At 35.2% G+C, this 16093-nt stretch overlaps 1 protein-coding gene across 4 annotated transcripts in view; it reads right to left on the bottom strand.

The window, feature by feature from the left end:
* LOC150080597 (secretory carrier-associated membrane protein 1-like) overlaps positions 1-16093 on the bottom strand; it is a 200133-nt gene that overhangs the window by 87438 nt on the left and 96602 nt on the right. For all 4 annotated transcript variants that reach the window (XR_016547416.1, XM_090381746.1, XM_090381748.1 and 1 more), the window contains exons 6-7: positions 15684-15840; positions 8348-8449 (exon numbers count right to left, since the gene is read on the bottom strand). Coding sequence is in view for 3 of the 4 variants with exons in the window: in XM_090381746.1 (XP_090237872.1) it covers positions 8348-8449; positions 15684-15840 (259 nt within the window). In the remaining variant the exon portion in view is untranslated. The remainder of the gene's footprint in view (positions 1-8347; positions 8450-15683; positions 15841-16093) is intronic.

The raw sequence follows: 16093 nt of genomic DNA, 5'->3' as shown, positions 1-16093 counted from the left end.
TTGTGGAAGTTGATAGCTTAGATAGATTCAAGGAAGAACTAGACAAAGTTTTAGAGCAAATGGATAGGTGAAATGGGAAGTTTTTTTTTTGGCTAATGCTTATAAGCTCATGCACTTGCTTTCTTGCATCATATGCCACTACTAATGCTAGTGAGTGAGTGACCAACCCACAAGTTCCAGTCAATATCTGGAAATTTAAAATCCTCCATCATAAAAGACATTTTGATTTGCTGGCCCACTATTTCCTTGTATAGCTGTTTGGTGTACTCATCACAGTCATTAGGTCTATAACACACTTCTACTCTCAATTTTGTTTTCCCAGTGCTTATATAACAGCAAACTGACTGAACATTGCACATGTCACTTAAGTCAATTGGATGCATTGCCTTAGATTTAATATTCTTCTCAACTAAGAACATAAGCCAACAAGTTCTGTTTGTCCTTTCTGTATACATTGTACTCCCCATATTCAAATTCTGCATCCCTTATATTTGAGTGACACCATGTCTCTGAAATAACTACAATTGTCTGCATTTGATGTCATGACCAGCACTTCAAATTCACCAAATTTATTTACTATACTCCTAGCAATGGTGTATATGCAAGTATACATGTACTTGTTCTTACCCTTAGTTACCCTAACACAGCACATGTATTTACTTGTTCCATGACTTCCAGCAACTTGCTCTCTAAGCTACTGCTCATTACAATAGAAGCAGTGTAAGAATCACTTTCGCCTCTGTCTGCGGACCAGTTAATCTTTTAGTCTGCGAATCACCCCAATCTTGCAGTTTTCCGACCCACCTAACACTGCCTCGATAGCATCAGCAAATATTCTTGCACCCTTTCTATTTAAGTGTATCCCATTCCTGTACTCCTAGCAATGGTGTATATGCAAGCATACATGCAGCTGTTCTTACTCTTGGTTACCCTAACCCATCCCATGTATTTACTTGTTTCATGATGACTCCCAGCAGTTCTTGAAATCCCCAGCACCTTGCTTTCAAGGCTGCTGCTTATTTCAATAGAAACAGTGCAAGAATCAATACACAGACTAAAAGATTAACAATGGCCTGTGGCCATTGTTAATCTATTAGTCTGTGTATCCCCCCAATCTAGCAGTTTACGGCCCCACTTTACACTGTCTCGATAACATCAGCACATATTCTTGAACCCTTTCTATCTAGGTGTATCCCATCCCTATAGAAGCAGTCTCTCCTGTTAACAAGCACAGACCATGTTGAGAAAAATTCTACACCATGAGCCTTGCAATATTTCCAGGACTGAATTGATCAATAAAGCTCTCATCATATACTCCCTCCTATTGTGTCTGGGCAGAATTGCAGGCACTTTCAAATTTAACCCTAACTTGTGACTTTTTTTTTTTTTCCAACAGTGCCCTGTACTTGGTAAGTCTGAAGATTTCCTACTCTTAATGTCGTTAGTGCCAACATGTACAACAATATCACCTTTTGCACCCTTAAAAGATGATATCTGCTCTACAACAACAACTTTTTCCCCTGGCAAACATACCCTGGTCCTATTCCACCTATCCTTTTTGCACAGTATATTTCCTGTATCTCTGATAACAGTCATTGACAACAATGAGATCTTCTGGGACCAGTGCATTCCACCTTGGGGGTTGCTGTTGTGTTGCTGATGATCAAGTGCAAAAGCTCTTGTGTTGACGTAGGCAGCTAAGAGATTGGTGGGCCCCCAATTTAATTCCTTTGAGGGCATCCACCCTGTTCTTCAAGCTTTCATAAAGGCCCATGACAATGCTGAACTGTTACCTAATATCCTCATCCTCACACCCCTTATACTGAGCACACACCATGACATCCCCCTTGGCAATATCATGTCCTATTCCTGATAGCTCCGCAAACATTAAACAAGCCGTACATCTCATAAGGCCATATTCGGTGGACAATGCCCCCTCAGTTCTCTCTAGAGCCATGGCACTCCCACTAGCTTGAACTTTTGTGAATGGGTAGACAATTTTCCCTGTGATGGCATATAGCCTGTGTCTAACTTTTTAATTAAAGCTGGAGTTAAATGAAGTACTATTCTTTCATCTACTCTTTTCCTCCTGTATATTAATGATCTCCTTCCATTGACTGAAAATCCCATCTATAGTTTTGCTGATCACAGGACACTACATTCTACTTGGCAGTTTGACAAACCTTCATCTGTTCAACCTGATGGCTACAACTAGTTTGTGAAATGATTCTCACAAACTCTTCCCTATAAAGGGCATTGCAGCAGCGTGTGGCACACGCTTCTTGATTAGACCAGGGCTCGAGCCCATGACCACTAAATACAGAGGATGCGGAAAGGTTAGAGAATGACCACTGCACATTCCCGGAGCAATATGGCCTTAGTTGCTAATGCTCCTAAAAACCAAACAACAACATAAAGGGCATTCAATTTCTGCTGCATGCCTTTTCCATTGATATTTCTAGTTTTTTTTAAATGATCTCCAGGTAATTCTTCAGTGGGGAATAAAAAAAAGCTTCGTTAAGCTTAGTTATTTTGAAACCTACTAATTTATTTCTCACCTAAGATTTGGCTGCTACTTCTATACTTATCTTCAACAACTCAAAGATCTTCAGAGATCATATTTTTACTGGGGATAACCTTGATTTTTAACTTTTTTTTGGCATAAGCACATCAAAAATATTATTTTTACTGTTCTCTTGGCATCACTTTTTCTTTTAAACAGTTTTTCTGTGCAAATCACAATCCTGCCCTACCGCAGAAATTTATTTTTTCCTGAATCTCAGATGGTGTCCTCAAAATTTCTTTTAAACTCTTAGAATCTGTCCAATGGGGTTGATAAATAATTTTTAATTCTCACTTCATTCCCCATATTTACCCCAGAGGGTCACATCTGGTGAGTATGGGCTTGGCACATCCAGGGTACAGAACTGGATATCATCATTCTCTTTTTTGGTGATTCTCTCTCTCTCTCTCTCTCTCTCTCTCCCCCTCCCCCTCCCCCCTCTCTCTCTCCCCTCTCTCTCTCTCTCTCTCTCCCCTCTGTACTCAAATTTTTTTTTGGCTGGTGCAGCATAAGCCTCAGGCTTCCTTGCACCATATGGCTAATGTCTTTTCTACTGATATTTCTATGGGTACTGTTCTGAATTAGAATTTTCATTCACCACTTTCAAAGTATTCCAAATGTGTGCACCAACTATTGAACATCCATTCTCATTTAGATATCTGTGTTGGGGTCCATAAATGTTGAAGAATTAATCAATATCAATTTATAATTACAGTACAATCTATTTAATTTTATTTTACTATACTCATCTTGAGTGTAGTAAAATAAATAGGTAACATCACCATTTCAACTCCAAACTCTTAACTTTTCTTCATTTATTCTTTCTACTTCTGTTCTTCGGAACAATATTTCTTCATTATGTATTTTCTGAAAATCGTATTCTACAGAAATTAAAGTCCAGTGTCAACATGTATCATGTCTCAACTCTCAAATTGATACGCTGTATTAGATAATTATGATTTTATGAACTTAATGCATTCCTGAGGTTCATTTGTAGGTTGAAAAGTTTGCAAGTTGAATTTGATTCCTGTAGATACCAATTACATTATATGCGCAATGTACTGTATTTTATTGTATATAAACTATTAATATTAGTGACGTTTTGCTTTATGATAAATGATGGTTAACTGGAAGAGGAAGGTGGGGTTAATAGTTGGGGGTCACCGGTATCCGAAGAAACTGTTTATGGACTTCTGAGGACTTTAAAAGTAGTAGAATCTGTTGTAGAGTACTGATTCTGTAGCTACTAGGCTCTTGAAAGTATCATGGGTTATCTGAAGATTTTTTTTTTGCCTCATATACGATCCTGTAGTAGGCAAGAACATCTCAAACACCTGAAGAAACTTTGGAAAGTGTTGAATACAAGGCCTCCTCACAGAGGCTAAAACCATTAGCTATATCTTTGCAACTGAACACATTGGGTATGTTGTGTCATTTCTTTGGAAACTTTGGAAAGTGTTGAACACAAGACCTCCTTCACAGAGGCTAAAACCATTAGCCATATCTTTGCAATTGAACAGATTGGGTTAGCTGTGTCATTTCTTCCACTGACTTCTTGCTGTTTAGACAGAAGTTCCACCAATTCTCAGTTGGTGACCTCCTTTCTTTGGCTATCAATAAATTCCTGAACATCAGCTTCACACATTGCTTTCCACATCACTGTCTCCATGCTTTCTTCCACACTGCATTCATATCTGTTTTTTAATTTCATTCTAGGTATTATCAATGTTCTTTACAGCTTTTAAAATACAGCCTTTCTAAAACTTCTCAAACATTATTCCACTATCCCCTTCTGTTATTCTGAAATATTAGACCTTAAATGTTGCAAAGATGACCTGATCCACAGACTGAATGAGTGATATCGTGTATTAGGCTGGGGGGGGCCTTAATGTTAGGGTGAAGATTATTATGGAAAGGGAGGGGATGCCTGGGGACATTACCAATCACCAAGAAGACCTTGAAAGGCAACTTCTTACAGAATTTCCATAATCCTTTGAAGGCCCTCAGATTCTGAATGGTAGATCAACAAAGATTTAAGTTTGCAACCACCAGCTACATTATAACTCAGCAGGAGTGTTGGAGAGTCTCTAGATATCATAAAATCCAGGCACACGCTTCTCCTCTTTGGTAATATATGCTCTTTCAGGCATCCTTTTCAAATATACATACATTTTGTCTACACTGAAAATGCTATGTACATCATATCCTTCCTGTCCCCCCCCCCTCCCCATTAATTATCTCTGCCAAAGTCTCAGGAAAACCTCTTGTCGCAATGTTGACTGTACTGATCTCACCACTCACAATAATATTATGAAGACTATTTCTAGCCTTAAACCTCATATGTACTAACCATGACTAGTACTAAATATGCCTTCACTAGAACTTTTCCACATTTATCCTTAACATCATCATAGGGACTTAGTCTTTTCCTGAATTAAACTAAAACATATCAGCATTTCTAATTCTGATCCTCCAACCACAAAATTAAAACTTTTCCAATCTAATAATTGTTGCAATAGTTCAACAATTCATACCAAAACTATGGTTATTTTCCATTAGTTTTTTTCCATTATTACATTTAATCATCTTCTCTTCTAATGGTTACAGTACTTTCTAGTTTTAGGTGCATACTTGTTCTAATTTTTTCTTTCTTTCCAGAAATACTGGTGCTATAATGAGCACAAAAACAACACCACAACAGCAACACAATCTATCAATAAATTTTAGTTTTGTGGCTTAGAAATTTTGTAAATGTAAAAATTTTAGTACAACTTTTTGCAGTATTTCAAATTTTGAAAATGAAAGGGCATGTTCATATGTGCAAAATTTAGTATGAGAAAAGAAAAATTTAATAAAAAAATAAATAAGACTGGGTTCCAATCTAGACCAGACTATTTTTCTCCCCCACATGTTCACTTATAAGTGAACACTTATAAGCATAACTATAAGTTATGCCCACATTTAAATGCTTCAAAATCATCTGAATGACTAGAACACGAAGAGTGCTTTAAACTTATTATTAATAATAAACAAACATAAACAAAAATAAACAAATTAAGAATAAAAAGCAGTGTATACACTGCTTTTTATTCTTAATTTGTAGTACATTATTACTGCTTTTTATTCACCATGGTGGCAAAATGTGACTGAGGCCTGTATATGGGCAGACACAGGTTATCTTTTGGATGAATGGGAGATCATATGATATTGGTTTATTGTGGGATGAATTTTTTAAACAGTCCTACCCATATGTACAATGCCAAATGTTTTATTCAAATACACACAGCATAGTTTGTGCAGTTCTAAAAATTCCTTAAAGAAAAGTTCTAGTGGTGGACTTTTCAATAAGTGGACTGATCACAGATTCACATTAGCTAGAAATTATTGCATATATGCAAAAACATGTATATTAAACTCGAGAGAAAGTTACCTGTATACCATTGTTTCTCAATATACTTCCCACTGGTCATAAGAATCAGTTCTTTTTATTTTAAATTTATTAATGTTCTGTCACAAACCAAGAGTCAAGAACAACTCTTGTATATAATCTATCCACAAATTAGCACTCTGACACTCTGAGGTGATGATAATGACAAATTTCTTACTAGAAGGGATTAGATATAAGTTCCTCTTAATTGTCAAGTCCACCACTAGGACTTTTCTTTAAGGAATTTTTAGAACTGTACAAACCATGCTGTATATACAGATAGTTCCCGACTTTACGAGTTAATGCGTTCCTAATGCAAGCCCGTAAAGCGGGAATTTATATCCCATAGACGTATTGTTAAAAACAGGGGTTATATTCTTAAAAAATGAAATTTGACCACAGTAATGTTAAATAAAGTTCAACAAAACAATAGTTTATGCTTAAACAATGATTTATTTATCCAAAGAAATGAAAACATAACCTTTAAAATTAAGCAAATTATAATAATAAATTATTTATGTCATGCAAATGTTAAAGAATGTTTATTTGTCATAATCATCGACTAGTTGGTGGTTCATCACTCATTGTTGGCTTGGCATTTGTTGTTGGAAGCACATGGAGTCGTCATCTTCAGAAATGCTTCAAGAGTCGTTTGTTTCCAAGAGACAGTCTTCTCTTTTCTTTATAAATTTCACAATAGCATGCATAAGCTCACATATTTTGTGAGCTCTCCATTGTGTACTTGAAGCAGATCCGTGACGTCAGTTGAAGAAACCTCAAGCTGTAATTGGTTAGCAACATTTACGACCGCTTCCGTTTCATTTTGTATGATCTCTGCCAATTCTTGAAATCCTTCAAAGTTATCAATAAACTAATGACAGAGTTTATTCCAAACAGGCTTCATGTTCTTCTCTGTAATTTTGTCCCATGCTTATTTTGTTATTTTGAATGCATCTAAAATATGGAAAGTCTTTCCAAAATTCTGTAACAGTTGACATCCCTTCTTATCTACATTTACTTAAGCGTACATTTCTTTGTCTTACAAACAAATGTACGCTTAATAGTACTGTATCGTATAGCTACGTGCATGGTTTGAAATGCTGTATTTATGAATGTTTAGCATTTATTTATTGCAATTAATGTTTGTATTTTCGATTTTGTTGATACTTCAAAAAAAAAAAAAAAAAAAAAAACCCCGTAAAGCGGGAACTACTTGCATTTGAATAAAATACATTTGGCATTGTGCATCTGGGTAGGACTGTTTAAAAGTAATTGTGCAATCAGATATGAAGTTTTCTGAGCAGTGCAGACAGGCTGCCAGAGCAGCTCATGGGGTCTTATCAACGATATACAGGAATTTTACTAGCAGGGATAAACAAGGAGGTGATTATTGCTTTGTATAAGGCAGGAGTGGCCTACTTAATTTATGATGTGATCTACTTTTTTCCTTCAAAATGTGCCGCGATCTACCATCTCAAAATTACATTGCACAAGATGCACAAATCGAGGGATGACTGTATATTTAAAATTTGTTGTGATCGACCGAAATTAAATCCGTGATCGACTGGTAGATCGCGATTGACTTGTTGGCCACCGTTGGTATAAGGCAATGGTCAGGCCACACCCTGAGTACTGCATACAGGTCTGGAGGCTTCATTTTAGGAAGGTTGTAGAGCTGCTGGAATGAGTACAGAGAAGGACAACAGGATCCGTGAAGGGAACAAAGGGTTGCTCTTACCAAGAAAGGCTTCTAATTGAGGTGTACAAGGCCTTGAATGGTTTGAGCAAGCTCAATGCTGATGGGAGTTTCCTCTTGCACAGATTACACACCTGAGGGGCATAAATTCAAATTGAGTAAGGACAGTTGTAGAACAGATGTGTTGAAGTTTGCCTTTAGCCAATAGGTGGTTAATTGCTGGAACAAACCTCCATCTGTTGTTGTGGAAGTTGACAGCTTAAATAAATTCAAGGAAGAGCTGGACACACTTCTGGAGTGAATGGATGGTTAAATGGAATTTTTTTTTTTGGTTGATTCTGTATAAGCTTGCTTTCGTGCATCATATGCCTCTACTAATGCTAATGTCATTAAATATTAGAATTCTCTTCTTGAAGCCTTTCCTGTTTTCAGTGCCATTTATTAATTCAAAAAGAATTAGCCAATTCTGCTTAGTAAACTAACAAGTAAGTAATATTAGTACATGCATAATATTATGGATCATATTTTTTTTAATACTGAGAAATAGTCACTATTGGATAAGTTCTAAATATACAAAGTGAAAATAAAATATTCAAATATCAAGTATTCAAATAAACAAAAAATAAATAACATTAACTTTAAGCAAAGATTAAAACATTACCATGAGCCAAAATTTGGAATGCCTACTGCATAGATCACTGAAAGCACAAATTGGAAAAAAAATACGAAGAAGAACACCATGAAGTTGAAAGAACTGTCACTCCTGCATTGAAAAATAAAACTATTTTTAGTTTCTCTCAGTATGTTCTTAATTTTCAGAAATTTATTTTAACTAAATTTAAAGTGACATTAACACAAAATTACATTTCTCAACTAAAAAAAATTAAATTTAATTAAATTAAATCAAAACTTTTCCAATCTAATAAAAAAAAAAAAAAATGGTGTGTTCAGTTTCATATTGGAAACTGAAAAAAAGTGAATACTATATATGCTCGCATCTACTGTACATACTATTACAGCATTTCCAAGAGGGAAAATTAGCTGTATATTCACTTTGGTATATTCAATACAGAGTAATTTTTGTAAACTGTTGTTTACAAAAATTACTCTAGATTCATCAGAGACTAATTACTATAGACAAACAGTTTCTCCCTCAGCTAGAGATGCAATGCAAGAATATATCAGTGGAAGGCCAATTACAAACAGCTACCGCTGTAGAGGAATACAGCTACCTTTCAAGCGTGTTACATAATGTTGTTTTGTAAACAACAGTATTATGATATTAAACCACTATTGCATTATGATAAATGTGGCTTGGGGTTCGCTGTACTTATCTTTAATATCTTCATAAATACTTGCTTTTGTTTGAATAGCCACTGGACTCAGGGGCACTCGCTTCTGAATCTGATTGACTTTTTTATTATGTAATTAATAGTAAGTAATTATTATGTCGAGTATTATGTAATTAATAGATTTTCCATCTTCAATATAGCACCTGTTTTGTGATCACTGCTGATCTTAAATGTGTTGATCCTTTAACATGTTCTTTTATATGCACACTGTCTCTTAAAATAGTATTCACTATTGAAGCAGCAAGACCTAATTCTGTGCAATAGATGACAAACTTTGTCCTGCCTCGTAATTCTTAATTAATCATCTTCATTTCGAAATGAATTTTGTTTCATTTCCTAGCACTGCCAGCACTTGCACTTTCCGTTGGTCCCTTTCTCTTCATCATTGTAATAAGTAAATAGGAATGAAGAGAAGATTCTGAAAATTTGTTTTTTATGATTGAAGGTTTCAGTGAAGAGGAACTCATTTCACCATAATACCGTAATGTAAAAACCCACAGAATTCCAGTTATCGGGATTATCGCAAATGCAATAAGATCGAGTTTACTAACCATTTATAATAGATTGTGTTAATATAAAAGCCCAATAAATCGGAAACTGCAAATTTCAATAAAATGGTGTTTTAGAAAAATATCACAAAGGCATTAAAAATTTATTCTTATAACAGAACACATGATGACGATGAAAGTGTAGTGAAATTTCCATTATAAAAATGACCTTTTAGAGAGATAAATAGCTTAGTTATATACTGAAAATTTCAACTTCCGAGGTCTTGGAATGAATTACCAAAAAAAAAAAAAAAAAAAAAAGTGTTATTGGGTTCACATTATGATATTTTCACGATACCTCCATTCATTCCTATGGGATGCAAAATATGTTTCCACGATTTTTTTTAAGTTTGCACCGGCCATCAAAAACTTATGTAAAGTTGATTTTCCGTAAGTCAAGTATTACGTAAGTTGGGGAGTGGCTGTAATTGGATATTAAAAAGGCACCCAAAAAGTGTGCATGAAAACTAACAAAAAGAAAATTACTGTGTTACCATGCACAAATAAGACTGGAAATCAAAAGCTAAAGCTATTGTGCATCAATAAAAGACAAAGTCCCTGGTGTTTTATGCACATCACAATAAAAATCACAGATACATCAACATGTACTTGACTTTTAAAACTAGCTCCAAAACTTGGATGAGGAGTGATATTTTTGCTTTAAGGTTTGAAAGTAAGTTAGCACCATTGGCGAGGCATCACTCGCTTTCCAAAAAACTTAAAAGAAAAGGCAATGTTACTGTTGGACCCCTGCCAAGGAATACAACTGCACTAATTTAGCCCACTGATCAAGGGCATTATTCGAGCCTTCAAAGCCTCAAAGGTATATCAGGCTTAGTGAAGTTTGCAGATGATACAAAGGTTGGCAGGGTTGTTAATGACAGTGATGGCAGTGTATTACTGCAACAGGATCTAGAAAATTTGGGCAGATGGGCTGAGAAGTGGCAACTGAAGTTTAACATTGATAAATGCAAAGTACTGCATATGGGTAGAAGTAACCCCAGAGAAACATACCAACTGTGTGGTACTACACTTAAGGAGGTAGAAAACGAAAAAGACCTGGGAGTAATTGTGCAGTCAGATATGAAGTTTTCTGAGTAATGCAGACAGGCTGCCAGGGCAGGTCATGGGGTGTTGTCAATGATATACAGGAATTTTGTTAGCAGGGAAAAGGAGGTGATTGTCCCTCTGTATAAGGCAATGGTCAGGCCATGCCTTGAGTACTGTGTGCAGGTATGGAGGCCTCATTTTAGGAAGGATGTAGATTTGCTTGAGCGTGACAGAGAAGGGCAACAAGATTGGTGCGGGGAATTAAGGGATCCTCTTACCAGGAGAAGTTCTGCAAATTGCAGCAGCTGGAGACTAGGCACCTGCGCAGTGATCTGATTGAGGTGTATAAGGCCTTGAATGGGTTGAGCACATTGAATTCTGATGGGATTCTTCCACTTGCTCAGATTATGAACCTAAGGGGGCATAAATTGAAAGTGAGGAAGGACAGATGTAGAATAGATGTGCAGAAATTTGCCTTTAAGCCAGCGGGTGGTTAATTGCTGGAACAAACTTCCATCTGTCGTTGTGGAAGTTGATAGGTTAAATAAATTTAAGGAGGAACTGGATAAATATTTAGAGGGGATTGGTTTTGAATTTTTTTTTTTTTTTTTTTTGGCTGATGCTACATAAGCTCATACACTTGCTTTCTTGCATCACATGCCACTACTACTACTACTGTTGTGAGTTACTTGCTGATATTGTGAACTCAGAAATTCCATTTCTAGAATTTCTGAAAACATTAACACTAAAAGATGTTGCATACAATATTGGATTAGCATGGGAGAAAGTAAGCTCAACAGCAATTGAAAACTGCTGGAAAATATTTATTGGAAAAGATGAGATTACTAATGATAACCTTGAATTAGCAGCATTTTCAGAACAAGAAGCAAAGACTTCTTGTAATTGTACTTGGTGGCAACCTTGGAGCAAATGACCTGGATGCTTGGATTGTGGTGAATGCAGAAGCTCTAGTTATGCATTACATGAGTGAGGAAGAAATTGCAGCCTCTGTGAACAGTGGAAAGACAATCGATAAATAGAGGGCCAGTGATATAGCATGTGATTCAGAAGATAACATGGAAGACTTGTATAAGGAAATAGCACCAGAAATTAACAAAGTGCTTGAAAACATTAATGAGGTGATGGCATGGGTAGAATGTCAGAGTGACAGTGAACACCTTCATTTATTTCATCTGATCACTATTAAAAATTTTGTACTGAAAAAAAAAAAAAAAAAAAAAAAAAAAAAAAAAAAAGCCGTCATCAGTTCTGTTAAATGAATTACATGAATTGCAGAACAGATGCATAAAATCTAAGTCCATAACAGCATTGTGTGTTATTAGATTGTAAAGAGAATGATATAACCTTTAATACTTAGTCTTTTTGTCTATTCATAAAACATTAGTAAATAAAGTATTTATTTACTAAGTAAAGCGTAATTATGTAAATAAAAAAAGCTGGGGGGGGATAGTAAAAATTTTTCGGCTATGATATGGGTATTAAAGTTGTCACCTAACACCTGTGTTATATCGAGGCTGTACTGTAATTGACTACTGCCCATTATCAGCTTTGTCAATATTATATAGTATTTTTACCAGTAGGGATAAGGAGCTGATTACACTGTTGTATAAGCAATGGTTCAACTGCATCTTGAGGTCTGGAAGCACATAGCTCTGGAAGCCTCATTTTAAGAAGGATGTGGATTTGCTGGAATGGGTGCAGACAGCAACAAAAAGATTGAGAGGAACAAATAGTCCTCTTACCAGGAGAGGCCTCAGTTCTGCAAACTGCAGTATTTGGAGATTTTGACTGAGGTGTTTATAAGGATTTGAATGGATTGAGTAAGCTCAATGCTGATGGAATCTGTCCTCATGCTCAAACTACACACAAGGGAGCATAAATTCAAATTGGGAAAGGATTGTTTTTGGTCAGATGTGCAGAGGTTTTCCTTCAGCCAGCAGGTAGTTTGAATAACTTCAAAGAAAAACAAAAATTATTAGAGGGGACTGCTCTCTTTTTTGCATCCCTACCAACAATTACTAAAATGCATCCAGACCTGTATGTAGTGCTCAAGGTGCAGCCTAAACCACTGCTTCAAACAATGGGATAATCACCTCCTTATCCCTGCTGAAAAAATTTGCGCAAAAAAAAAAAAATAATAAATAAATAAAAAAAAAAAATAAAATAAAATAAATTAGATAGTATGAATCAGAGCTGTAATACTCAATATGTTCTACGTTGATAATAATATTAGTAAAATAATAAGAGGAGTTTACTTCAATATAGTACGTAGAACACTTCCGTATGATACCCTCCAGAAATTAAAATGGAAAAAACGAAAAAAACCGACAACTTACCGGTACATTAAAGTAAAATATAAATAATTAAAATCAATTTAACACAATTCAAAATCAATTTAAAACAATTAAAAATCAAATTAACGCAATAAAAGAATCTAACGAAAATATTCAAAACGATTTTCCTTCCTGAAGCCAACAACGCTTTTCGACCGTATGTTGTGATCACAGGAATGAAAATTACCGAATCGGGTTAAATCTGCAACTTAAATAGTGATTATATGTCTTCGTGCATGCGCGTAAACGTCCACGCTTCAGAGATCAAATATGGCCGCCGAACATTAACAGAATTCTCATGTAATTTAATTTCAAACGTTTCTGCAATTAATAGTCGTGTATAATTACGTTGAACGTTAAGTATTTTGGCCTCGTTAAATAAAAAAGTATGTTTTTCGTTAATGGCATGAAAGGCTAATTCTGACGCTGCTGAACGAGAAGCATGAACTGAGGCTTCGTGTTGATTTACATGAATATCAAGAGAAAACCGCGTCGAACCTTGGTAAGACGAGTCGCAATCATCGCAAGAAATGTTGTATACCAGATCATTAATTTGTGCTGCGAACGCGGAAAGAACCGAGCGATTGTTCAGTATAGTATGTAACTTCCGTATAGGCCTAGCTATAATTTTAAATTCGGTATCTTTAAAGAATCTGTTAAGCTGTTTGTGCCACTGTTCAACACATGGGACAGAAATAAAGTATTTTTTGCTATTACTATTGTTGATTGGTGTAGTATTTTGTATCCTATCCTTAGCTTGTACCCTAATTCGATTTATTGTGGTAATGGAATAACCCCTGTTTAAGAATCTACTAGTTAATATTTGGATTTCTGAGTCCAAAGCAGAAACCGTTGTTGAATATTTATAGGCATTTAGAAATTGATTAAAGATAATCGATCTTTTGTAGGTGAAAGGGTGATAGCTATTATAATGTAGAAGCATACCGGTGTTTGTGGATCTTCGATAGATGCTAAATTGTATTTTATTTGAGTCTTGGGTAAACGTGAAATTTAGAAAATTTAATGACTTTGTATCTGTATCTTCCCTTTCCAATGTAAATTTGAGTCTAGAATGAATATTATTAAACAAATGTAAAATGTCTTGGATAGTACTATTATCGGTAATAACTACAACATCGTCTAAATACCTCCCATAGTATGTGATACGGGGACGAAAAGGTGTCAAATGTATCTGCTCAATCGTTGAGAGATAGATCTCTGACATTAAGCCACTCAGGCTCAAACCCATTGGTAATCCAAAAATTTGTTTGTACACCTTGTCTGGAAAGGTGTTGTAGTTAGCCTCAACTAACAGTTTAATTAAGTGAAAAATTTCCTTAATAGGCAGCTTCGTATAATCTGTGTCGAGTTTTTATTTAACATATCCCAAATAATCTCTAATGTGTATTCAACGTTTACATTCGTATATAATGAGGTAACACCTAGTGAGAATAAATTGTCATTGTCGCCGAGTCTACAGTCTTTAAGATTATTAAATAATGTATCGTAGTTCTTAATCTCAAATTGTATAATCTGTCTAAAAGGTTTTATATTGTTATATACATGTGTGGCTAAGGCTGAAAATGCCGAGTTCCTGTAGGAAACAATAGGTCGAATAGGAAATCCAGTCTTGTGTAATTTTACCTGACCGAAAAGTGCAGGAATATTGTTTGTTCTGGACTTCAATTCCTTCAACTGAACCATAGTAATGTAGTCGTTTTTACGATACGTGGTTAACGCTTTATTGTATTGATTTACCAAATTGGTAAACAGTAAGTTATAAATAAAACTAATAAGCTAATCTTATTAGCTATAAATTAAATTAAATTTAGCTAATAAGAGTTTAGAGCAGAAAGACTCACACTATGTAAAATTTGAACTACGGTATTATTTAGTATAATTGCATCATTATTATAGCATTTCATATTGTGAAATGCTTCACAATGATTGAGTTGCCTTCCTCTTTATACTTCAAATAAGTAACACATCCTCGCTGAGAAGTCTGCTGTTATTTATTCTCTTTTCAGTGGCACCTCCGTAGCCAGGTGGGAAGGAGCAGCAGTGCGTAGCACACGCTCCTTGATTAGACCGGGGTACGAGCCCGTCACTACCAAATATGGAGGATGTGGAAAGGTCAGGGAATGACCACCACATATTCCCGGGGCAATATGGCCTTAGTTGCTAATGCTCCTTAAAAAACCAAACAAATAACAACAATAACTCTTCTCAGTTGAGTACCACCACCCAAATAACATTGTTTCAAAGATATTTATAATAATGATACCTAATGAACAAACTTGTCTTAAAACTCAACTACGTAGTAATGATATAATTGCACTAAATAACATCATAGTTTGAGATTTCCAGTCCAGAAATTTTATTAGTCTAAGAAGAATACCTTTTGACATCTCTCATATTGTGTAAATAAGTCACAACTGGGTTGTCAGCTCATATCTCTGTATACCTACCTGTCCACTGATGAGAGACCAAATAGCTTCGAAATGGTGCCATCTGTATAGTGATAACTCAACTGAGTATATAAATAACAGAAGACTTCGATATGAGATGTTATAATAATGATGCTAACTTAAAAACTTCAGTTTGTCTTAAAATTCAACAATGTAGCAATGCTGCAAATGCACTAAATAATGCCATTAACAGAGCTTTAAAAAACTGATTAATTTTAAGCTTACCTGAATGCTTTGTAAAGGGGTCGAAACCAGCAGACAAATGATAGAGGTGTGAAAAGTAACAGTGCCAAAAGTGACAAGCCAAACACAGTTCCATTTCTTTCAGAAAACAGAAGAGCCATAGCACCAAGCATATTCAAAAACAAAACACATACGTAAACTGGAAAAGAATATTAAAAGAAATTATTTACACATACAGTATAATTTTTAAATTTAACATACAATGACTCACTTTAATGTTGAACTGCCATACCAAAGTGCCAGTACTAGTATTAATATGACAGAATGATGAAAGGAAGGAAGCTTATAGAGTTCATGATAAATAATTTAAAAAAGAGTCACTAGTTATATTTTCACCACATCTATATATTTATTTAATCCCTCTTTAAATCTATATATTGGTAAAACCCCTC

Source organism: Mastigoproctus giganteus, chromosome 9 (assembly GCF_048544385.1).
Source record: "Mastigoproctus giganteus isolate SK-2022 chromosome 9, ASM4854438v1, whole genome shotgun sequence".
Taxonomy (NCBI): domain Eukaryota; kingdom Metazoa; phylum Arthropoda; class Arachnida; order Uropygi; family Thelyphonidae; genus Mastigoproctus; species Mastigoproctus giganteus.
This window is presented reverse-complemented; position numbering and strand designations above follow the sequence as displayed.